A 25,690-nucleotide genomic window follows, 5' to 3' on the forward strand; every position below is an offset into this window, starting at 1 on the left:
GTGGTGACAGTTGATTGATCCCTGGACTCCTTCCCAGTTGTTCTTGTGCAGATGAGTAAAATAATTCCCACTACATGCAAACAAACTTGCTACTTCCTCGTACACTTGACAAATTCTCATGGTTGATGCCTGCAACTGAATTAACTTGTTCAATGACTGGAAGCTCCTGCAGGTGGAAACTTTCTGTGGTACAGTAGGGGAATAATATTTCCAAAGGGTGACATTTGCAAATGTCCAGGTTTCTTTTTTATTTTTTTTTTTTTTTGTTGGAGATGGGTTTCCACATCCCAGCAGGTCATGTGCCAACTCACTTGCCTAAAGTGGGAAAGTACCGTATCTGGAAAAACATTGCTTTCACTTTTTCCAACACTTAAAAGAACATTTTCACTTTTTCTGGTTTCTTGGAAGAAACTTCCTGAGGACTTTTTTCAGGTGCTTGATTTTTTCATCTCTTTTTTTTGGGGGGCGAAAGCTGCTGCTAGATAAAACTGATGTGCCGCGCTCGCTGCCGCTGCTGGGTAAGCTGCCACTCGCAGCCGCTGACCTCCGCCGCCTCACCGCCCCACGCCGGCGGCGTGCCGTCCTGCCTCGCGGGCGGAGGCCGCCACGGCACGCTCCCACCAGACCCTCCGCGGACGGTCAAAGCAGGACTCGGTGTGGGCGCCTGAACTTGAAACGAAACGCAACCCAGCCCACTCCGCACCCCGGGCCGATCTGCCGACGTTCACCTTAATCGCGTTATAACGTTAGGTGGCTCCCGGTGCGTGGATCTTCCTGCAGGGGCTGCCCCGGCTGGCAGAGAGACGCGGGCCAGGGCCCGGCGGGGCTGGAGGCCGTGTCACCGAGCGGCCCTAGCGGCGGGTGCGGGGCGAGGGGGAGCGGCGAGGCACCGGCAGCGGGCACTGCAGCCCCCTCCCCGGCGCGGGCTCAGCGGTGACCCCACCGACGCAGGGGTCTCGCCGGGCGGCGGGAACCGCGGGACACGGTCCCCAGCAGCCCGGGCAGGGCGGGGTCGGGTCGGGTCGGGGCGGGCCGCCCTCCTCAGAAGGAGGGGGAAAGGGCCGCCACCTGCCCCCGTCGGGGCCGGCCCGTTCTCGGGTATTTAGAGGAGCGTTGCGCCTGCTGTCGCTTGCAGCCGGTCGTGGGCAGCGGCTTCGTAGCGCTATGAAGGGTGACGGTATCGAGAACCCGGTGTTTGAGCCACCCAGCCCCGACCTCCGCCGCCAGCGCCAGGCGAGCCCCGCCGGGGCAGATGCCGGCGTCCCTGAGGCTGAGGAGGGGCCCTGCGGGTGGGGCCGCTGCGCACCTAAGGCTCTGCAGCTCTGCAACAATCCTGAGGGCTACCTGGCTGCCTACAGCCTCCTGGCTATCTTCCAAGGTAACCTGTCCCCGCCACCTTGTCCGGAGCCGCAGGCCTGCTGCACCCCTCTCCACCTTCCCTGTGGGACCTGGCCCCTGCAGGCCTTCTGCTGCCCTGGGCACATCTTGCTTTCCATCCTGGAGCTGCAGGGGAGGCCAAGTGGGAGCCTAGGCTTGGGAAGGCAGGGGAAGTAGCGGTGGTGATTTGGGTGGTGGGGAAGGGGAGGCAGGGTTCCTCCAGCTGCCTGAGTCTGGTGCTGGTGCTGAAAAGTGACAGTAGTGGCTTCGCTAGGGGAAGAAAGTACCGTAGTGCCCTGGATAGGGAAGCTGCTCATACAGTATTACTCTCTGTACTTCACTCTGTTCCTCCTTTTCTTCTTTTCCTACCTACCTTTTTGACCACTGCTGAGTCCACGGTCCCATCTGCTCTGTGCTTCATGCTCTTGTCCAGACTGCGTCCCCATTGCTCACAGGGAAATTAGTGCTCCATATGTGCCTCACAGGTTGAGACATATAACCCAGGGAATAAAACACATGATATAAACCAATAGAAAAACTTTAGTGCCCTAGCATGTACTTTGTCACCTGCCCGACAATTAAGAAAGTACCTTGGTGTGGTTGGGTGGGACTTTGGGTAATTAAGATGGCTTTAAAAAAAATCTGGTTTTGTTCTGTGGATCCCAGTGCAGTCATCTTTCTAACACTTACCTAACGGCTTAACTTAACCTTGGGGGAAACCTGAAGTTTAGCTTGCTCTTAATTTCTGTTGTTCAGCTTCACATATTCTTGTCCATATTTTTGGTTTTCTGTAACAAGATGTGTTAGGATCTTGGCAAGCCTTAGGCTTAGAAAGTGGTAATAATGGCTGAGGGGGAGAGGAAGCATTAGTGTATCAAATGTACAAACTTGAGGTTTGTAAAGCTTAGATATTCTTCCGTCAAATGGAGGTATTGGATTAATGTTCAGAACCCTTCAACTTTATTGGACTAGCTAGAAAAGAAAACTTGTTTCCTGAAAAATTGAGACTTTAAAGCTCATCCTTTTTGCTCATAAAGAATGAGACTGCTGTAGAGGTGTGGGGGGACATGGAGAAGAGATTCAGTGCTAGAAGAGCAGGCAGACTATGCCAAAGACAGGTGGAATATGGATGGCTGTGTTCATGCCTGGAACCACACTGAGGTAACTGAGGTGGTCTGAGCAGAACTGAGTAGGAGGTTCTGCTTAAAACCTAGAAGGATCTGACTGCTACTTGTGTTGCTTGGAAAATCCTTAGAAGAACCAGTGTCTTTCAATATGTGTTTCCATGAACTCTTTCTGATTTCAAGGTGTTTAGAATCTGATCTTTTCTTAACATACACATGTTGTGTTAGAAAAGTATCTAGAGAGTTTTGGGCAGAGCCTGTTGTTCCTTGTATTTGAAAGGCTGTGCTACAGCTGGTAGGACCAGGAGGTGATTACTGTTGCAGTTGTCCTGCTGTTAGCTCAGATTTCTTTTCTCTAACATAGTAAAAGAAAGGGAGGAGTGGAAGAACTTCTTACATGGTAGATTTCAGTGGCAGCTGACTACTAGAAGACTTTTAGATCATGCAAACTAGACAGAATGTCTTGAATATTTCCAGCACTTCTACATTTGCTGTAGCAATATTTCTTAAAATCCAGTTTGCTGTGCTGATCTGATTGTCTGCTCAGCTGAACAATGAATTCAGTATCATTTAAATTTTATCTCTTATTAGTAGTGTCGATACATTCCCAGTCATAAAAAGGTCTTGTATTTTCTCTGTCCCCTCAGGGTGCTATGGGTGTTGGTTATGCCACTTATTCAGGTCGTAGTCCTGTGGTACCTATCTAATCTAGTTCAGATTTAGGACCTTAATGTACAGAAACTTCTGATGCTCATTTTGGAAGCTGATGTAGGCATGACTATTATAGACCTTGTGGCATTCTTAATGATGTGTTATCTGGATTTTCTGAACAAGTATCTTTCCTTTGGCTAGATTGTAGAAAGGAAATCTGGCACTGTAGACTCAAGTTGCAACTCTTTTTGAGAAGCAGAAAAAACACAAATCACTTTCAGGCAAGAAATTCAGTGCTGCATGTGAAACTTTGGGAAAATATTTAGGTCTTGCAGCTTCAGAGTTTAGATAAAAGCACACAAAACAACACTGGGATTTTGAAGTTACATGAGCTACTACTCTACTCTAGCTTTGGGTTCAATTACTTAATTCACCCTCCAAATTACAGGAAACCATCACTGAGGAAGATAAAATATATCTATAAAACCTGATAATGCTAATGTACATCTAGAAAAGGTTATTTTCTAATATGCCAAAGAACAATGCAATAGTACTTAACACACTTTTAATGTATGTAAGTTGTTATACTAGACTTTTTACACAATGAGTGAACATAGTAGGTAGTTATCTGCAGTGACCTGGTACATGCGTGTAGATTTTTGTGTGTGTGTGTGTAACTGAAGTCATGTATTTATTAGATTATTTTCTAGCTGCCCTAGGAAAGAGGTTATTGTTACCATTAGCACCTGATGTGCTGTAATTCAGCTCCTCAGAAGATTCCAGGTGAAACTTAACTCTTCATTTCTGGCTGTTTCTGTTTCAAGTACATGTGAAACCTGTACTTCCAGAGTAGAAAACACTTCTTTGTGTAGAACATAGTTACATGACTAATACCTGCTTTCTGTATGGCACTTAGAGTTGCATAAATGTATGATTGCATCTTGTAATACAAACCCGAGATATGCTGCAGCTCATAGCTGTAGTAGCAAACAAGGTAGAAGTTATCTCACTATTTTGAGTGCAGGAAGGGCTGTTTCTAACTCATGTCTAATAATTTTATTAAACAAACCAACAGAACCACTGTTTGAGACTGGTCCAGACTAATTTGTCTGAAAAATTTGGATAGCGCTAATATTTTATACCCTGATCAGATTTGTTACAGGAAAGATTTTTAAATTATTTTTGTAGTGTTTTTTTTTCTTTTTTGATTGGGTGTCTGCAAACCACTGCTTTAAAGCCACCATACTTATAACAACTGTAAAGCATGTTTTTTCTGTTAAAGGGATGAAGAAAAAATACTCTTGTTTTTTCTTAGAGCAAATGAAGTTGGTTTATGATTAATCTGGATTTTGTGGGTCAGTACACACTGTACCTAAACTCCTAACAGATGTGGCAGGACAATAAGGTTTTGGATGAGAATAGTTAAAAAATAATTTCTATACTACTATTGTAGTGTTGTGATGTCCTTGTAGAATTTGTTTTTCACATTAAGTTAGTACCAGCCAGGTTCCATGTTTCCTGAAGAGATTTTAGTGATTAATCGCTAGATGATGGCATTGAGAAGTTATACTGCCATTCATCACGTTTACATTTTTACAGATGAAATCTAATTAGCCAATAAAATTAACTGCAAGGTTTTATGTCTTTTAGGATGTAAATTAAGGGTGGCAGCTTAAACTACAGGTAAAAGACAATGTCTTCTAGTTCTGTAACCAACTTACTATGTAGCACACCTACTTCATGTGAATGTTTTAAGGGCTTAGTAAATGTTTGAAGTGCTGGCAAATGGGAAGAACTTGTTTGTTCATTCCTTCACGCTAGTATTGTTCTTTGGTCAATGCTCCTTAAGAAGAAAAGAAAGCTGCCAAATGTATAAACAATGGCAGTGGAGGAACACCTGAATACTTCTGTTAATCCCATATGAATTTAAGTGTGGTGGTCAGACTGACAGGTGAAATTGTCATCCTTGATAAAGAGGCTGTAGCGGAGTATTAGAAAATTAAGACTGTGCAAAGAGCTGCCTCCTTATAGAAAGCTGAAGTGTTTAGTTATGGTGGGAATTGCACTGGTAAGAAAACAGCTGGTTGATCACACCTTAGAGTAATTTTTTTTAGTATGTAGAGCACTTAAGCAGACCTGTTGAAGTTCAGCCTGTGTAGTTGCACTTCTGGGTGGTGCAGTGCCTGTTGAAAACTAACTTAAATCTGTTGCTGTTCCCAGTCATCTGTCCTTCTGTTCTGGTCTTGGAATGACAGTAGAGAATCAAAGAGGAAGGATAACTGTAGGGCCTGTGTTACGGGAGATGCTCATCTGTCATCTGTGAGGTTACAGAACTTTTATTTGCAACTGTGACTCCAAGACTTCCTAACTTTTTTCCAGGGTATGTATTTTATTACAGGCCCAGTTTAATTAGACTACCATGAAGTTTTCTGACACTGTGGTGAAGTACAGCTATTCATCTCACTTGTAACAGAATCCTGTTTTGGGACTGTTAAAAGTAAACTCCTCTAAGTTTTAACTACTTGGTGTTTCACGTACAAACAGAATGTGAGGCAGGGTGGGAGATTCAAGTTAGTATCTACAAACAACACTTTTGTAAAAATGGACAGTGTGCATAAGCATGCACTGGCAGTTGCAGCTTACTTGCTTCTACTTTTGGATCAGTTTTTTGGAATTTACCTGTGCTGAAGTAGAGCAGCTTGTGCAAGGCCTTTTTTCGAGGTTGCCTGATAGTTCTGCTTCAAGGAACCTCAAGATTCAGAGGGCAAACTTTTTCCTCAGTTAATCACCTCAGTTGCTCTGAAAGAGCTGCAAAGTATTTTTAAGTAACTTTACACTTTTTTGTATTACAGGGGAAGGATGTCTGTTCAAAAGCCTTCTTGTATCTTCCCTTCGTGATGGCAGGGAGGAAATTATGTTTGTTTGAAAGCTATATCCTGAACTTGCTTCAGTTGTAGCTTGTATTCTAATGCAAGTCAGTCTTGACTAATTTCCTTTTAATTTGTACAGTATCTTATGACACTGTAATGTATTCTGTTTTAAGTCTGTCTGTGCTTTGAACTGAATCTGGAACATTAATATGTGAACAGAGTTTGAGGCATGGTATTTTGCTGGCTTAATACTTAAGTGTTGAATCTTTAATGCCCACAGGAGAGAAAAAAATTGAATAGGTCCTGTGCAGTTTGGCTGGCTTAAGTTGGCAATGTATCAATCCACTATACACCTTGATTTTAAAGCTAATAAATACCTTAAAATGTAACTTTGTAAATATATTAATTTTAACCCTTCCATCACACAATGGTGGGTTTACCCTTGGAACTCTATCAAATTAATGTATCTTTGACTAATTATCTCCTTTTTTTTTTTGTAGGTATTGTGGTAAATGGCCTGATTAACATTAGTATTTCAACAATTGAGAAGCGTTACGAATTGAACAGTTCCCTCACTGGCTTAATCTCTGCAAGCTATGACATTGCTTTTTGTGTATTGTCACTGTTTGTATCTTTCTTTGGAGAAAGAGGGCACAAACCACAATGGCTTGCTTTCTCAGCATTTATGCTAGGATTGGGCTCACTTATATTTTCCTTACCGCACTTCAGTAGTGGAAAATACCACTATGGAGCTAAACTTGAAGGTAAGCTTATCCTTACATTTTGAAAATTATTTAAAAAAAAAAAAATCTCTGTAGCAGCTTGGTGCAACTCTTAATTTGGTACAACATAGTTAATCTCTGTCAAAGTCCTAAAAATAGAGTATTATCTCTAACGCTGAAAACAGAATGTTTCTGTGAAATCTGTAACTTCAAGAGCTGTCTCTTCACAGCAAACTTTCTTTTTCAGAAGAGATCTGAGTGTCAATGTCAGTTCTTGCTTATAAGCAACAATTGAATAAAATGCTTTTTTGACTTGCATTGATGAATGCAATTAAAATTCACTTTGAGTAAAAAATGATCTGGCGTTTCTTTGTGAATAGGAATCCAAGTTAGGTCAGTGATGTAGAATAAATGTTAAAGGAAAGCTGTTAGATTTACCATCTTCTTGTTGAAAGGTGACTACATGTTGTAGTTCTTCTGGGTTTTGAACTATTAAAGGCATCTTGAGTAATTCATTAACAAGTTTCACTAAGTTCTAAAATATTGATTAAAACTTGTGGGTTTCAAAACAAAGAGGGAACAAGCAGTACTGACCTATAGTGAACAAAGCAGTATTGAAATAGTGGGAGCAGCCAGTTCTCAGATCTTGCATATCTTTTCTCATAAAACAAGACTTTTAAGTGCAATGTGCTTAGTACCAACTATTTGCATCTCAACTTAGTGGCACACCTGTAACTAATAAAGAAACATTCAGGTATGTTTAAAGCAGGATGACTTAATCTTTTAGGATTGTCTTAATTGTTATTGCAGTGTTTAATCAGATTTATACGTTCACTGACTAAGCATATTAGAGTGCTCACTAAAAAAATCAGTAGGTATTAAGCAATCTGATGGAAAGTTCTCAGTCTTCAGGTTGTTGATTCTCAAATTAGGTTTTTAAGTGTTAATCATCTCACACACTTTGAGCTGTCCTGACATCGACCATTAGTTAGATAACTTTGGTAAGCTATTGTTCCCCATCTAATAAATGAGGATCTGAGGCAGAAGTTAATTGAACTTTTAACTGAACAAGGCCTAAAGGAAAAACTCTTCAGGGCTGGAGGCTGTGAGCAGATGATTGCTTGTTACCCCTTAGTAGAGGGGCAACAGCTTACTTGCTCCTGGCTCTATGTACAGTCCCATTTCTCTACAATTTCAGTTTCAGTATTACCCTCTCTACTTCACTAGTATGGAAGGGAAGCTGAATTTAACACAAAAAAGTTCCAATCTGATCGGAGGTTTGGTTTTGGGTTTTTTTGTGTGTGGTTGTTTTTTTTTTATTGAAACAAGATACTGACAGGGTGGGAATGTGAAGGGAGATGGCCAACTATTGCAACTGATCTCTCCCTCTGCTACCAATTTTGGTTGAAATCTCAAAGAATCTGTTTCATCAAACATCTGCCACTTCATCTGCCATTAAAGATACTGTAGGTGTTGATATCTTATTAGGGGTCATGGAACATGCACTTGCTTCTCTATGGCACTGTAAGCTGACTGCATTCATACTGTTTTTACTGCTGTAATGTAGGTAGCTATGCCACAGCTGTGGTGAGCAGAGTTAAGGACTTAAGCTGACTTAAACAAAATACTATCTAAGATAAATGATTACAGAGTGCAGGGAATGTCTGCACCATGACAGACTTGATGTAAATGTGCAGGTGCTGTGCAACGGCATCCTTTAACAGTTAAATAAACCACAGTATGTGATTTTATAGACTATCTGGTTTAGCTAGTTCTGATGTTGATGAAGAATCTTAGCAATACATTTAGTTGCAGAATTTAATAGCATCACACCCCCAAAACCTTCCTTGTTGCTTATTTGTTTGGATGAGTAGTTTACAGAGATTTTAATGTATTGGGAGTAAACTCTTTTATTTGATGCTTTATATTAAAATCTACCACCTAATTTATTTTTGAACAGTTCTAACTTGAAACTGGTTACTTGATTATTTATGTTCATCTGTTATATGTAAGTACGGTGAGTTTCACCTGCATGATAACTTCAAAGTATAGTTCCGTGCAATATTCAATATGGCTGCTGGGTTGGTTAATTAATAGATCTAGTCTGGAATACAAAATACATCTAGCCTCCAGTATAAGGCTTAGAGACTTCCTGGAACTTACTGTTTTACCTTGAGATATTAATTTACTTTTATTCTGAGTATATATATAGTCTACTCTACAAAACTATTCAACTGGAAATATTTATCATAATAACACTCTTTAGAAATAGTTTAATCCATTTCATATTCGAAGAGTAGATAACCAATGGTCTACCTACTTACAAAAATTTTTAGCCACAGCAGACATGTCTTGTCTAATCTCCAGAAAGACTTCAGACTCAAATTTGTAACCCAGATGTAACCCGCTATTTGTTCTGATAACTTTTTTAGGTTACGTGGGGTCGCCGGTGTCTCAGTTGTCTCTTATATTTGTAGTCAGGAGCTCCATCTAGTGGTTTGTCTGTAATGAAACCATTCTGTATTTGATTACCCGTAGGCAGTGCAGAGGACTGTAAAAACTGCAGATGCTATAAGCAATGTACTTTTAAACTTTGTCTCGGATCTTATTGAAACATGTCTACATTTGTAAAAGACGTCTGTCACAGCAAATGTGAAATGTAGATCTTCACCTGACACAGGGAAGATAACTTTATTGTGAAGACAGTCAAGTATCGGAACAGGTTACTCGGAAAGACTGTGCAGTCTGTATCTTTGGGGGGTTTCAAGACCCTGCTGAGTAAAGTCCTGAGCAATTTGGACTGCATTCAGTTTTGACACCATTTGGTTTAGGAGGTTGGACTACATGACTCCCTGATGCCTCTACCAACCTGAATTATTCCATGAGTCTCTTCAGTAACAGGATGTGAATGATATCTTTGGAAAAAAGAAGTATCTTTGTTTAATAACAAGTCTTAGCCATTTGAGTTGAAATGTATGTGGTGTGATTTGAGAAGAGGGAGAATGACTTGAACACCTTTCTTAAGTTCTCTGTTCTACTGGAAACTCAGGTGGTGGATAAGTCATTTAGGGTCTGAGAGTTAGTGAGTCCTCTCAGAAGGGCGTTAGTTGATCTTCCTTCCCAGAACATGCCAAGGACAATTAAAGAGTGAAGAAGACTGGGACATTTGAGTACTAATGGCAACAGAATATGTGTGATGCCAGCTTCTAATCTGACTGTTTTGTCTTGCACAATCAGTATGTCTGTGGTTTTTCTGTTGCTTCTGCTCTCTGATTAGCCAAATAATGGATAGTGCTGCTGTTCTCTACACTGCTTGGTCTATTTCTCTATATCACTTAGATGTTACATAATACTGTAACATCTGCCTTTAGAAACTAAGAAGTTAGTCTTCATTCAGCATGTTCATTGAAGCTTTGAGTGACTTTCCCATTCAAGACTTAAAGGGGAGACAGATTTTTAAGTTTAAAAAGAAGTAGAAACCAAGCTGTTCTTTATTTCTCACTCCTTACAATTATCTTTAAAGTATTCCCCGCCCCCCTCAAAAGACAAAACCTGCCCACACCTACTAGCTGCAGTTTAAGATGTGAGTAAAACTAGTCTTGACCTGTCTTTCTTCTAATTAATGTAATTGCTAAAGCATCTCACAGTTGGTTCCACCTTCTTGGCTAGTATGTTGCATTAAATATTTGGGAATATTTTGGCCTTTACCTAACTTGGATTCAGGTAGATGTGTTAGATTAAAGTATGCAAGAAAGTTTTTAATAACCAACTCTGTTGGATGGTGTTGCCTTTAATGCAGTTTTGCTTTTTAAAATGCAAGTCTAATCCACTGACTTTTAGAAGGGAAAACAAGTTTAATGAGAAAAGGTAGTTAAAAAATGGTCAGTCACCCATCTTAAACTCTCCCAGAGCTTGTCTTATCTCAGGTTAGACTTTCTTGATAATTTAAAAGCCAGTGCCTTCTCTTTCCACCGTTCTTACAGCAGCAGCAAACAGGCGTGTGGATCTAATCCAGGTTAGATTTAACCTGTTTCACTTTACCCATCTGCTTAAACCTTGGACTGACACAAGAAGGGGATGACATAAATTGCTAAGGAAGAGAAAGTAAACTGTTGTTTAGCAGTTCTGACTCATGCTGGTTTAAACTAATCTCATAGTTTTGTGGTAAACTGTCTGCTTTTAAAAATGTTTCTTGGAAACATTAAATATGGTCCATGACTCCACTCAGCAAGTGCATGTGTATTTGCTGACTTCAAAAAAAACAAAACCAAAAAGGTCATATCTCGTGCAAATAAAAGGATTATAATTGTATTAAAGTTCATATTGATGGTTCTCTTAATTTTGTAGTTAGACCTGATTATGTGGTTCTGAAAACAAACTGGTGTGATAAACTTCTCTCATCTCAACATCAGGATAAATTTCCTAGGGCATATAAATTGAAGAGCTAGAAAACTGAAGGAGAGAGGCTATAATCAATTAGTTACACAATGGCATAGGCTTTTAGATTGACAGGAAGTGAGACATTGGGGGAGGGGATGTGGATTCATGAAGAACCACAGTCTGTTAGAGTTTGATTGCCATTACTATATGTAATCTGCTTATTTCATGAAGCTATTTCTAGATATCAAATTAGGCTACACTTTTGTCATTTAACATCTTTCATGGCATTTTCTTGCTCTGCATTACTTGTTTTCTGATGTGTATATTTTAACAAGGTACTATTATTTGTGTACTACAATAAAATAACTAGTTAATGCTGTTTTAGACTTGCTCAAAGGTAGTAGAGGCTAACATAACTGCAGGTATATTGTATATACGTGCTGTACATGAATATGTGTATGCTAACAAGACACTGTAAGATACGGTGTCCTTCTGTAGTTGGTTTTAGATGCTGTGCATGTAAATAGTACAAAGTTAACCTGATTCAAGACTTAATCTCCTGCAGAAAAGAGAAGTATTGCTAAAGAAAGCAGATTGAAAAGAAATAGAATATATACTCTAAAAACTTTTATTATGAATCAATACCCTGAAAATTAGTGTTCCCCATGTGGCTTCAGTATAGCATTAAAATGAGGATTGTTCCTAAGTGGAAAGGAAGGAAAATTTTAATGGCTCCTCCTGAAGTGAGGTTTTCCCGTCACTCTACACTGGCCAGTTTCTGTGCAACACCACTGAATCACCTGTTGTGTGCTACATGATTGCATCATGACTATGGTGCTGTTCCTTCTGGAGGCAGGCATGATAAAGCCCATGGATGACTTTATAACATCAGTGTAGACAGTTCTCTTTAAATATCTGCTGTGTGGCAAGCACTTCCTTGTATTTTATGTCCTGTGAGCCCAAAGTGTGGACAAGCTTGCCCTTTGTTTGCTTAAGTAAAAAGTGTTCTCAAATATAAAAGGACCTGAGAAAAATGATGTAATAATGTTGTAGCAAAGTATTGAGAACTAGTCAGTCTACTCATCTGATCTGAAGGGTGTTTTCATATATTTGCTCAGTATAGCTTGTTTCCACCAAACTGATGGGTTTATCCTCTTTCTTAGGGTTGTACGCTCTCTGTGGAAAAACCTGGAAAGAACCATGCTCTTCTTTTTGATCTTGTAACTTGCTACTGTGTGCTACTAAAAGTGCAATGATAGCAAGAGGAAGGAGAAGAGAAAACATACTCCCTGTCTTCACTTCCTCTTTTCTCTTCCCTCCTCATGGTGCCAAACATTACAGGAGCAGATGCAACCTTAGGCTGTTCTACCTCTGCTTCCCTCTTTGTGTGTGTGTGTGTACAAGTACAGAGGCTTTACATTAACTTCTCATTCTGGAGATATGGCTGTTTGTGCTCTATGAGAGATAGTGGTGTGGGGTTTTAAGTTGTGGCGTTTTTTTTTTTTTTTTTTTTAGGGAAACCCTTCTCAAAACAGTGTGTGAGAAGGGAGGATTACCTTTGCTTGCCACTGATGACTGCACTTTCCTCTCCAGCAGTCCAGCTTTCCTCAGGTTGTTCAGGCTGCTCTTCCACTTAAGAGTGGAAGTTGTTGTTAGTGCTCCTCAGAATCATTATAAGGTACAAGAATAAAATGAAATGTCTGTTACCTAAGAGTACTCATTAACCTGTTGAATGACCATTTGGCAGTTTTGTGGTTGGTTTTTTTTTGTTGTTGTTTTGTGGGGTTTTTTTGTGGTTGTGGTTTTGTTTTGTTTTGGTTTGGTTTTTTTTCATACATCTTGTTAATAAGGCTTTCAGCAAGCCAAAATGTTTTAATAAGGCTATTTCATCCACCTTTCCTCCCTGGTAATGAAACAAAAACCAAGCCATGATAGTATTTCTTTTGAGGGGTATGATACAGAAGGTTAGGGCACTGTCATATAGGGTATTTAGGAGGCCTGAAAATTAAAATGGGAGCCTGGTACTAACAACACTTCATATGCAGTTTAGCTTTCAGTACAGGTTTTTCTTCAGTTGGACTGTGATGAACTTGGTAACAGAATTTTAAAGTCTTTCTGTCTCTGTCTTTCAGACACATGTCAAATTCCAGGAACAAGCTCTGCTAACTTCACTTGCAGTGCCAGCGCAAAGTCTTCACTTCCCAACTATCTGTATGTCTTTATCCTGGGGCAGCTGCTGCTGGGAGTTGGAGGAACTCCACTATATACTTTGGGGACAGCTTTTATTGATGACAGTGTCCCAAAACACAAGTCTTCCCTTTATATAGGTAACTTTTAAAACTGTTTATAACACATTGTCTGGATAGATTAGACTGCAATGCCTTCCAAATGCTTTTATGAATTCCTCTTATTAAATCAGTCTTGTCATTGTTTACTTATGTGCATAAAGTGTTTCTGTATCAGTTACTGTGCAAGTTAGGTATTAGTCTGCTCTAAGTGTCAAGTCTTTTCAATAGTTATTTTGCAGAGCATGGTAAGGCTACTTTGTGCACCTCTCCTGCTGTTTTTTCATGTCAGTAACTGAAAGTGATTAAATGGTTAATGTAGTCTGCCTGTTATCAACAGAATAAGTTGTAGCAAAAATTTGCTTTGTAGTGTCACAGGTGTTGAAGACTACCCTATATCAGGTCAGTAGCCAGACCTTACTGTATCCTTCAACAGTTTTATTTACTTACATTCTAACAGTATGCAATCCCCTCAGTGCAGGGACACTCCTATGCATTATGTGATCAGTGCAGTTCTTCAGCCACATTCAAATTTGGCACTTCAGAAGGAAATACTGGAAGTATCTTTTCTTAATTGAAAGCAAAAGGATTGCCTAGAATCATGGAGAATGTGTTTGTTTTACTGTGGAGCTGTTTAAAAGCTAAGGAATACTAATTCTTAACAGTGGTTTTTAATCTTTCCAGTCAGCAGTCTCTGGGTTATGTGCATTTTTACTGCCAAGGTCGTTGCAGTCTAAGTGTGTTTTCTATGGGCATGAAGATGTTTTGCTATTTTCCCCATTTTAGGTGTAAGCTGATAAAAGTATGTTAGCTATGCTGGTAACTCTCAGGGGGAATTCAAAGCATCTTAGATTCATTGACTGTTTTCCAGACTAATTCAATATTTTAGGGGGCAAAATTGAAATCATCATCTATTTGCATACAATTCTTGCTTAATTGTTTCAGGCAAGCCATTCTGCTTGATGCCAACAAATAGAATAGTTGCATATGTTAAATCTTAAATAACAAAGACAGCTTTTATTTTTGCTGTTTCTTTATATTGAGAGAGGAGATTGTTACACTTTTCTGAGGCCAGTGAAATAAATAGAGCAGAATTAGGGCTGTCTGCATTATTAGAGGGTCAAGAAGTGGCCTGAAAACTCAGGAGAATTGTGTCAGTGTTCATACTTAAAACATAACAGACCAATACAATAAATTAATGCTTATGCAATCTTCAGAAAAGTGCTGAGTTCAGAAGAACAGTGTATACTGCCTAATGTAACAAAACTAGAACAAAAGTGAGTGGACAGGTAGCTACATTAAGCCTTAATTCTTTTCCTTGCTTTTATGCAATGTATTGAGGATTTTAAATATATTGTGTTGCTTTGCCTAATGTAAGAAGGCTTGTGCAGGGCAGCAAAAAACCCCTCAAACCCTAAAACTTTCTCTTAGTGTCTGTAAATAGCTGCTAGCATCTTGGACTATAAGATTGCAACTCATAAGTTGGTAGTTTCTTTCTCTTCTGATACTGGGTACATTTTCATGAGGACTGTGCTCTTGTTGAACTGAGGCACCTACATCTAAAGCCAGTGAAAATTTAAGTAATTCCAAATAGTAATTTAAACTGAATGGTCTGTTGGAGGAAATACGCACCTTCTAAGCTAGGTTTGAAGTTCTGTAGGATGAATGTGGACTTAACTCAGAAAGATCTTATGAGCATGTCATTATTTCCAATATGCAGGAAAACCTGCAATATGTCAACTCAGTATTTGTTTTGACTTACTGATACTTCAGTGTCCCCTTCTGTGTCCCTTGCCCGTCCTGCACCACTCCCAATGACCCCCTCATTCTTTCTTGCTGTTTAAACAGAGCAAAATAATACTAAATACTCAGGATCCAGGCACTTTGGAAACAAATGAGAAATCCAAATTCTTCAACCTGGGCAAAAGCATAGAATATCAGCAGTAAAGATGCATGTCTTACCAATTAGACAGATCTAGTTACTATCAGTTGCAAGCCTTAATCTGCAGAGAGTGTTCCTGCCAGCAGTGCTAAAGTGCCACAGAAATCTGGATGGTAGGCCAGGGAGACTATTGTGACGTCGAGAAAATCTTGTCCTAAGGCCAAAAAAATGGATAGACCTAAGAGTGCTCTTTAGTAGGATATGATTACACCTATAACTTTTTGTTTGGGGTTGTGTGTTTCTTTGTGTGTGGGTTTTTTGTTTTTTTTTTTGTTTTTTTTTTGTTGTTGTGTCTTTTTTTTTTTTTTTTTAAGAACTGTCAGGAGCTGTTAAAAGCCCTGGCTTTATATTTTAAGGATCATATCAATAAACTGAAGCACATATGATTGAGTTCTAAATGAACTCAAGTGGCAGATATTACTCCAGTCAAAAGTTTTAATGGAACCCTGGCTTCTGGTCTTGGCAGATCTGAAAACCATCTTAAGACTCAAAATAAAAATATAAATAAGTAGGTTCTTAAAGGTTGTGGGCATGTACTGTTAAAAACTGATGCTCATAACAACCTCACATAAGAAATTTTCATAAGCTAGCTTGTGATTGTAGGCACAAGATACACAAAATAATAATGCATAAAGATGCTGTCAGTGAAGTGTCTTTTGCTGAACTGAGTTGCAGCTTTTAATGAGAACTTCAAATTTTCCTGTTGAGGGACAAGTATGAATTTTGTCTTCTACATGTAGTTGAAGTAATGACAGTGAAAGAACAGGCTGAATTACAGAAAGCATTTGGTCTGTAGTTGATTTAGGAATTTTTTTTTTCCAAAGAAAGCTTTAAAAATGTATGGTGAACTTGATGTATTTTCTCTTCTAGGAATTGGCTATGCCATGTCACTGCTGGGTCCTGCTATTGGCTATGTCTTAGGAGGGCAGCTACTTAATGTTTATATTGATATCCAGATCCCAGAAAGGCAAGATATAACTTAGTCTCTTGCTTTCTATTTTCTTTTCCTAATAATTCTTATTAAAAATGATCAGCTTTCCTCCATATGAGGAGGAGAAAGAGTTTTTGTCTGGAAAATACTGTATTTTCTACAGCTTCTTTAACTTGGTAACAAATTGTATTCACAAGGGCTTCTAGCAAATGAGTTACTTCTCACAGTGAATAGTCACTCCATTGTGTGTGAAAGTTTCTCTGTAGTGCAAATACTTAGTTCTAGCTTTTTGAGATATTAGCTATTTTAAAGCTGATTAACATAAAATGCTTTGTCTTTTGATTAGTCGCCCATTTAGGGTTAGATTGCAACTATTGATTTCTTGTGCAACAAATTTCCCTAAGGTGGGATATGAGGGGTAGGATACTGCTGCTTACCTCCTGTGGAAGAGCTTGCTAGAAAATCTACCGGTTGAATAATAGTCCACTATTCAAAAAATAATGCTATAAATTGTACTACTGTCCAAGCCAACAACTTAATTTACACTTTTATTTCCTGTGTTTTAGGGACTTCGGATCAATGCAATGGCATTCTGAACTTCTGTATTGGCTTTCATATAACTCATTGATTATGAAGATTTTTTTCTAAAAACAGCTTTTTCAGTATCTTTATAATGCTACAGGATCTTGAAATCAGGGCCAAATAGTGGCCTTTAAATCAGAATGAATTTCACTAATGAGTTGAAAGCTATGTTTGGTAGAATGCAATATTATTACAATAGAGCTGATGAATGTGCTTTAAACAAGCAAATGATAAATTCAGTACATGTAGAAAACAAGAAAATGACAATATTCAAAGGCTTTCTGTTAAATCAGCATTAAAAAAAAACCAACCTGACATCTGAAACTGCTGATTTGAATTTATGAATGGTAAATCTGCTTTTTCCAAATTATTCTTCCAGTACAAAGATAGATCAAGATGACCCACGTTGGCTTGGCGCATGGTGGATAGCATTTCTTGCATGCTTTTTTGCAGTTTGGCTCCTTATAATACCATTTACATGCTTTCCGAAACAACTACCAGGTAAATGTTTAAAGATAATGGGCTACTTTGGAAGAGACATTTGTTTATACTTAAGGGGGTTGTAGACTGCTGGACGGAGTGAGTGATTTGTCTTTGATACTGTTTCTCAGTTAACTGTCTTTGGCTAAAACCTGATGACAAATACTTTGTTTCCAATATGCAGCCTTTAAAACAAGGTGAATGGGCTAGAGGATTGATCTTGAGTACATAATGGTGTACAGTAGGACTGGAAACAAGTAGGCATGGAAACTGATCCTCAAAGTTTGGAAGATGCTTGCAGCTAAGCACCCAGGAGTGTATTTAAAGCTGCTATGTTACCCTCCAAGAATCATAAGGAAATTCCATTAACTCATGCATTGTTGTCTTTGACTGTATTGCTTTATTGTTCTGAGTGGAATAATAAAGCATGAATCAAAGTATCCCAGAGCAGTCTTCTGAAAAGAATAGTTTTAATAGTATCTGCCTGAACAGAAATTATATCTAGGAGTCCCTTGGAAGAGCATCTAAAGGAATTTACTATGCTTATGTGGAAAGAGAAATGATGGAGGAAAAGGAACAATGAAGTAGGGAACTGGGGAGAATGTGAGGATGATTTAAAAAAACCCCAGGAAATGGAATGGGCTTCAGGATAGTCTGAAATTCTTAGGATATCCTTGATAATATCTTCTTACAGCCAAGGCCTTCCAATGGAAGCATGATGCTTTCAGCCAAATTCTTCTTTTCACAGCAATACCTTATTGATCTTTTTATGGATCTGTACCAATAAAATATTCAAGACAACTTACAATGTCTGAGCTCGTTTTCCCAAGGAAAGGAAACACTTACTTTGATGCTTTTTCTGACTTTAAGTCTAAGAGCACAGGTATTCAGTATTTCCATTGTCAATAAATATGCCCATTTATAGGAACAGCAAAAATACAGGCTGAAAAAATCTCTGAAACTCATAATGATGGAAGTGAGGTGCTTGTTGAGACCAAGAATATTGGAAAAAGTTTTAAAGACTTTCCCGTGGCTCTTCTGGTAAGAAAATCTTGAATTTGCTAAAACTGATGTATTCTGAGAAATTGAATTCTTTTTCAGGTAATACATAAGTGTTTAGAAAGGCAATTGCTTCTTTATCATGTTGCGATAGGGAAGTCTCCAGTGCTACTGATAATTTAATATATGTTCATTTTGTTGATGCTTAAGATTGTAAAAGGAAGAAAAGCTTATTAGTGAAGTTCCGTATGAGAGTATCTGCTTACAAATACAGTGACTTCTAGTTTATATGGTACTACAATGAAATAATTTCCTGAGTGTTATGCTAATTTCCCCCCGTAGATACTGTTGAAGAATCCAGTGCTTATGAGTCTAATCATAGCCAGTTCTTCAGAAGCTTTAGTTGCCACTGGCTTTGCCACATTTCTACCAAAGTTTATAGAAAATCAGTTTGGAAAGACATCAAGTTTTTCAGCAACTCTTGGAGGTAATGTGGCTTTTCATTTTTAAATCTTAAATATATTGTGCTGGACATGTCAACATTATAGGTGGAAGCTTATATAGGCATCTTGTGTTTGAGATATTTGTGAATATACTTACATGAAATGCAGTTTTCACAGCAGAAACAGTCTTTTTATATTATTCTTGCCTGCCCTATGAAAACCTTAGTACTTAAATCATTATGGGTGCAAATCTACTCATAGTCTGTAGGTTCAGAAGACTTGATACTCATATTCAAAGTAGAATGAGAATTCTGTGTGCTGCTGAAATTGTAATTTATTCCTTTCTTGTTCTTGGTGAAAAACATTTAATTTTTCTTCATTTAAAATTGGCTGAAGGAGCATTAAGCCTTAGGACCTCCTAAAGGAAGAACATGAACGGCAGCTGGAAAAAAAAGCAGTGCTTACTACAAGGGGTTGACTTGGCCTTTCCCTTCTTCAATTCCACCATAACGTTATAGTGAGCTTGCAATAAAATGACTAATAAGGATATATTATGAAACTGTTGTGTAACTGCTTCTCTAGTTGGCTTACTGCTATTGTGTAACTGCTTCTATAGTTGGCTTACTGTCACTGATACACAGAAGTAATAGGTAGAACAGGGGAAGGCTAAGAAAAGCTGAGTATTGGAGCAATAAATAGAAAAATCTGATGGAAGAGCTGCACTAGGTAGGGTCATGTGATTAACAGGTAGGCCAACAGATGCTTGCAATATGGCAGACTTTGTATTTCTGGAACATGTCTTGCTAAATTACTTCAGCTGTATAGTGCTGCAATATAAGCATATGCTAGTTGAAGTGCTCTTTCTCCAGCAGAAATACCTTTGGGAGAGACTTTCTGAATGACTTACTCCTCTGGGTAATACTAGATAGTACTATCACTATTCAGACATTGTTGCTTCAAAACAAAGCATTTGCAAGTTTTATGCAGAAATACATTGGAATACATGCTCAATTGTTGAACAGTAATCAGCAGTGAAGTAGAAAACTGAATGTTCCTTTTTTGTCTGTAGACTTTGTCTGAATTTCTTTTAATTTGAGTTGGAAAATATTGAAACTGTTAATTAAATCTACAGCTTTAAAGAAATGCCTACACTAACGTTGAAAGTTGGCTGTACTTGAACTAATGTTGAGCTAGCTAATCTAAGTGTTGCCAATGTCCATGTTAACTATTTAAACTACCTTTGACTGTGGCCGTCTGTGGCCTGTGCAGTTCTGCCACTGTACATGAACTGTCTTTAAAATTAGCTGTCTTGGGTCAGTGCAAGTTACACTGATTTCTGTGTTGTATTGTAGATTAGCAATATAAAAATGCTCAGTTATGTTTCTGGAGTCCTAATAGTGCAAAGACGATACAACATTATGGACTCTATGGACCATGACAGCAAAAGTGACCCACTGATATAGACTTTTAAAAATCTTTCTGTAAATACCTTACTGTATCTTGTGCTGTCTCTTTATAATAGTGCTTATGTTCTGTTATTAAAAAGTTCATAACACAAATGTATAACAAAGAACATGGACATGTGGAAAAAACATGGAAGCAATGAAAGAGCATTTTCTATTTTCATGAAGTGGCCTACTGGTGTTCAGAGATTCCTGCCTAGTACGTAGTACTCTTAAGTAATCTGGCTTTGCTGTGTTGAACTTGGGTTTTGGACAACTATAAATTACCTTGCCAAATTTAAATTCTGCAAAGGCTAAAGAGATTGTAAGGGTAGAATAAATTACTCATGCCAACAGATTCTGGTAGGATGTTTTGAAAATGACATCCCATGGACTGCATCTTAAGATACAGGTAACTGTTGTGATTTTTTTTTTTCTTAACATTAAATTGCACTCTAAATTGCTTCACTAATTATATCTTGCATTTTTGTGTAATTGCTGGTGTCTTGTTTTCCTCTAGGGCTTGTATTAATTCCAGCAGCAGCACTAGGCCAAATCATAAGTGGCATCTTGGTTTCCAAGTGCAAAATGGATTGCAAAAGCATAATCAAGTTCATGATAGGCACTTGTTCAGTGGCCCTAATATTAAACACAGTGTTTTTATTTGCTAAATGTGGGAACGAACCTTTCGCAGGTGTCTCTGAAACATATAATGGGTAAATATATTTTAATGCACTCTTGGGTTTGGTGTTAATGTTTAAAATAAGTAAGCTACATCACAGAATACAAAGCCTTTAAAAATGTCATATTTTGCCTTGATGTGTGAAACTGAAATGTTTTATGGAACTCTAAAACCCTGTTCTTGGAATCTTTATGTAATAGACGATTAAGAAAATGTAATGATACATTGCCTGCAAAATGTTCTGAGCAGCCTGGTCCTGTTCAACAAAAAATTCCTAGCTGTAGGTGTAGTAGCCATAGTATTGACTACACCTAATTTTGTATCTCTGTAGAAGTAGTGTGTCTTTTGAATCTTGTTTTATTAACCAACTCTTGACAATCTGGGCAGTTTGTTCCCGGAGGGAGTCTGCTCTGTGCAACAATTTTATGAGACACCACTGAGGTGAACTGCAACTTAAACTGCAAACTTTTTCTCTAGAAAAATGAAGCCATTATTGTAGCATCAGGTTCTAGCACATCTAGCCTCCATTTACAAAGGAGGCTTTAATTTTTTTCCTGGTAAATTGGCTGATAGAAGTAGGAGTTTAATGCAAAGAGAGCGTAGCTCAGTGACCCAAGTTGAATAATAAAATGGGTGGAGTTACATGGTTAACCAAAACATAATTCAAATTATATTTGTCTAACATGTATAAGAAAGGCTTCTCTAAACAATATGTACTTTTCTTTCCCTTAAACAACACAATTCCCATTCCTAATGAGAATGCAGTCTATCACTCGTTTTTAGATATTTGTAGTACTTGTATTAGAAATTCTGTGATGAATGTTCTTCCTGTTGCTGTAAAAAAAGCTTACTCTGGAAACCAATATGGCAGCAGGAAGAAAGACAGAAAAGTGAAAATAAAAATGAGGCAAGATTAAATATGTGCAAGGATAAGCATTCTTTAGAGAATGGATTTCTAGGTCCACTTTTAAAACTTCAGCATTGAATGTATGTGATCAAATCACCACCATAGGCACTATGTTGTATAAAATGCCCAGTCACACCTTATTAAGGAATTAACTTTAAGATTATAATGTTTCAATTCTCATAGTTTTAAATAGTACACATCTTTGTAGCATGAGCATTGTTTAAAAGCAGGAGGAAGGCAGCTAGCTGTGCCAAAACAGTGCTTTCAAGTGGTTGGTTACTCTAGCATGAATTGACAGAGCCAGAGGCAACTCCAGCTGTTTGAGGGTCTGCCAAAGAGGCAGATGCTGCTGTGCGAAATAACTGTAGGAGGCTGGTAGCTAGGGACTGCTAGCTGCCATTTGAAAAAATCATAAGCATGAGCAGCGTGCTGTGCAACTGGGTGAATAACTTGCCAATAATTTTTTGTTGTGTTCCCAAGTCCCCCGTTTTAGAAAAGAGTTAGGTGCTACTATCTTGTACAAAAGCAGAGTCTGTAAGTTATGCTCCAATGCATAAAAAGACATTTGAATCTAAATAGTTTGGGGAAGACGATCTTTGCACTTCACTGACACAATAGCATGAAGTGCACCATGAAAATGCAGAAGATAGGTTGGGGAAGAAATTGGTTTTGTAGCCTCTAATGCACGTGCAAGTTGGTAATACTTCTAGGAAAAAATGATAAACATCTAATCAACAGTTAGGCTTATATGGTTTCTTCACTTGGTATTTGCCATGCTTTTTGACTGTCTTAGAATGAGCATACAACAAATAGAAGAACGCAGGAAAATCACATCTTACTCATGGAGGCAACTAAGTGCACAAATATTAGAATGTGAAAGCTACTAATTTTCCTAGGTCCTTTAAGGGTATCATTGACGTAAACATAACTGACAAATATTAGAAAATTTTCCCCCAAATGCAAAAGAGTGACATGAAAGACTACACAGATATTTTTTCAGGCCTCATTTAGGTAAATGTGAAAACAGTAAAATAGATAACCCCAGGTGAACGGAACAGAAATTCAGAGGGCTTGGAGGCAGTACTGACTGAAGGCAGTCAGGCTTCCAGTTCTCTAACAGAGTAGAAATTTAATGCCATGATACCTTAACCATTCATTTGTATTTCCTTTTCCAGAAGGCATACAAAATGAATAAACCAAATTTCATACACTTGGTGACTGGGAAAGAAAAAAATAAATTCTTAAAGCCCAAGTTACGACTCATTCTGCTTCTATCCTTACAACTTGCTTTATCAATTGACAGTATATTCAAAGGCCAATGTTGACATTTAACACTTAAAACATGGCTTTGCTTCAGTGTCTGAAAAAATGCTAGCTGTAAGATTACTGTGGACACCTCAGAACTGTGGAAACTAGAATGCAGAATTTGGTTGTGAAAAGTTTCTGGTTACATATTGAGCAAAAGGATCTATATGTAGCAGTTGAATACTGAAGAGGTTGTATAGAAAATAGTATATGCAGCTACCCATATTTCTATACCAGGTCCTATGATAATGAGCAGCTGACAAAAGGTACAGCTGAATTGATTTTCATCCTAAGTTAAATACAGTTAACTTGTATTTAATAGTTTTATGTAACTTCAGCAGTTATGTAGTTCAACTGTTGCTGAAGACCTCTTATCTACAGTAATTTGGAGTTAACCAATCCTGAAATAACTCTCTCCACTCAGTATCCATTATAAAAAAATGGTTCAGTTTTATGTAATTCACTGTTACATGTTGGACTGTAGTTTGTTGGACATGTGACCTGCATCAGAATAATTAGTGGCACTAATATAGTGCCAGTTCTGAAACTACTTTCCATGAAGGAATAAGCAACTAAAATATGTAGTAGTAGCTTTAACAAATTTATAAGTTTGTGGAAGAATAGCCAAGTGTCTGAATCCTGCTTGTGCTGCTGAGCAAATGCTTCTGAAAGAATAAATTATGAGAATGCTATGACAGTTGACTTGGAAATTGATGCAGATTCATTTTTTGTGGAGATTTTTAAGAAATCCTTCATGGCAAGCATTCTCTTTCTGTTGAAAAATACCCTGGAGGTGGTGGGGTGGGGAAAGCTTTTGGAAGCTTAGTACCAGAACCACATGAGTACAGGATCACTTCTGAGATCATATATTAATGAACAAATTATACTGTCTATAGTAACAGTTTATTACTAAATCAGCCTATAAGCAGAACTAAAGTGGTTTACTTTGTCTAGTAAACACTTCAAAGAATTGTTTTTGCCAAATTCTTTTGTCCAGTATTTTCTTGAAATCTTGAAGTTACAAAAATGCAGTGACTATTTCTCTAGTTATGTTCATTCCCACATGGCTCTGGGTCTCCTTGTTTTGCTTTGCTGTGAAAGAATACCCAACCTATAGAGCTTTTAAAGACCATTTAATGGCCTCGTCTGCTAGACTTCTTTAGAAAAGTGATGTTAGAAAAGAAGTTCCATGTCATGAGAACCTATGTACACTAAAGTGTATTCTTCTGTATTTTAGTATTTTTCTCTGACCATGCATAACTAAAGGTTCAGTCCCTCTTTGTGGGTCAGGGAAAAGAGACATTATCTGCACATATAAACAGGACAAATGTTGCCACTGAATTGATTAAATACTTCTAGGCTTGACATGCCTCATAGGCTAACAAGGCACTGTATGAACAAACCTGTCATTAGTGAATTTGCTTATGGTGCACTGTAGTGCTTTAAGCCAGAGAAAACTAACTTTGATTCCTCTATGTATGAACAATGAACTAATGTAACCTAGTAGGGTTCAACTGTATTACAACCAAATGAGGTATATAGGTAGTTATGATGTCCCTAATATTCCATGTGCAGTTTGAATTCTATGTAAGTAATGAGCTTAATTCCTAGATAAATGATTTCTCCTCTTAGTGTTTGTGACCATCTTAAATTTTCTTGAAGAAACCTTCCTTTTAGGTAATGAATCTGGAACTTTCAGTTTACAGTACAATATTTAATCTACTGGCAGTGTCAGTATCCTGGTTTCAGCTGGCTGAACTCTTAACCAGTGAAGCTTCTTTACTTATTAATGCACTACTAGTCGAAAATCAAATGGTGTTTTTATTCTTTGCATGTATATCTTAAGAAGGTCCCCCCAGATCCCAAACTGATTTTTCATACTAATAATATAGTGGGATTACTTCAAATACAACCATACTATGGCCTATACTGGAAGTAAATGCCTAAATTGAGAGTAGTTGTAGTAAGCAAGTGTTAAATTAAACTCCGCTCTTCATTAGTTATTCCCTAAGCAGCCAGACAAAATCTTCAAGGTCCTTTTCGGTGTGATAAGACTTTGTTTGTATGTCATGGCACTCTGCATTTAGCACATGCAGTCATCTTGGTGCTGGAACAATCTAGATGTCTGCATAGCAGTGTTAAAAATAGTAAAAATGCACTGGGTTTGCAACTGGACTTGAATCCAAAAGAGGGAAAAAAGCTTGAAATATGATCAGTAGAATAAACAATGCCAAATACTGTTTTTAATTTTGTTGCATTTTTTCTTAAAACTGTAAATTGAACAAATTCAAATGTGTGTGTGGGAGGAAGGAGATGGTATAAGATAAGAATTGGGTTGAGACACAGAATTTTGTCATCTGTTTTGTGAATGGAAATTGGAGGAATAATCTATGGAAGAAATAATAGCAGAAAAATAACTATGTACAGAATAAATGGGAATTCCCTCTAGAGTTTTAACTGCTAGGAACATGGCTTATTTTTAAACAATTAAGTGAATAACTCACCTGAATTGAATATTTTGAGATTTATCATCTTATAAATACTGCATTACTTATTTACATATCTGCT

At 38.1% G+C, this 25,690-nt stretch overlaps 1 protein-coding gene across 1 annotated transcript in view; it reads left to right on the forward strand.

Annotated features, from left to right (window-relative positions):
• Positions 1–1,071: 1,071 nt before the first annotated feature.
• SLCO4C1 (solute carrier organic anion transporter family member 4C1) overlaps positions 1,072–25,690 on the forward strand; it is a 33,935-nt gene continuing 9,316 nt past the window's right edge. Inside the window, exons 1-8 of the mRNA XM_052778529.1 lie at positions 1,072–1,378; positions 6,523–6,786; positions 13,257–13,451; positions 16,222–16,318; positions 17,244–17,365; positions 18,270–18,385; positions 18,686–18,830; positions 20,749–20,944. Coding sequence (XP_052634489.1) covers positions 1,165–1,378; positions 6,523–6,786; positions 13,257–13,451; positions 16,222–16,318; positions 17,244–17,365; positions 18,270–18,385; positions 18,686–18,830; positions 20,749–20,944 — 1,349 coding nt within the window. The 5' untranslated portion in view covers positions 1,072–1,164. The remainder of the gene's footprint in view (positions 1,379–6,522; positions 6,787–13,256; positions 13,452–16,221; positions 16,319–17,243; positions 17,366–18,269; positions 18,386–18,685; positions 18,831–20,748; positions 20,945–25,690) is intronic.

Source organism: Harpia harpyja, chromosome Z (assembly GCF_026419915.1).
Source record: "Harpia harpyja isolate bHarHar1 chromosome Z, bHarHar1 primary haplotype, whole genome shotgun sequence".
Lineage (NCBI taxonomy): Eukaryota > Metazoa > Chordata > Aves > Accipitriformes > Accipitridae > Harpia > Harpia harpyja.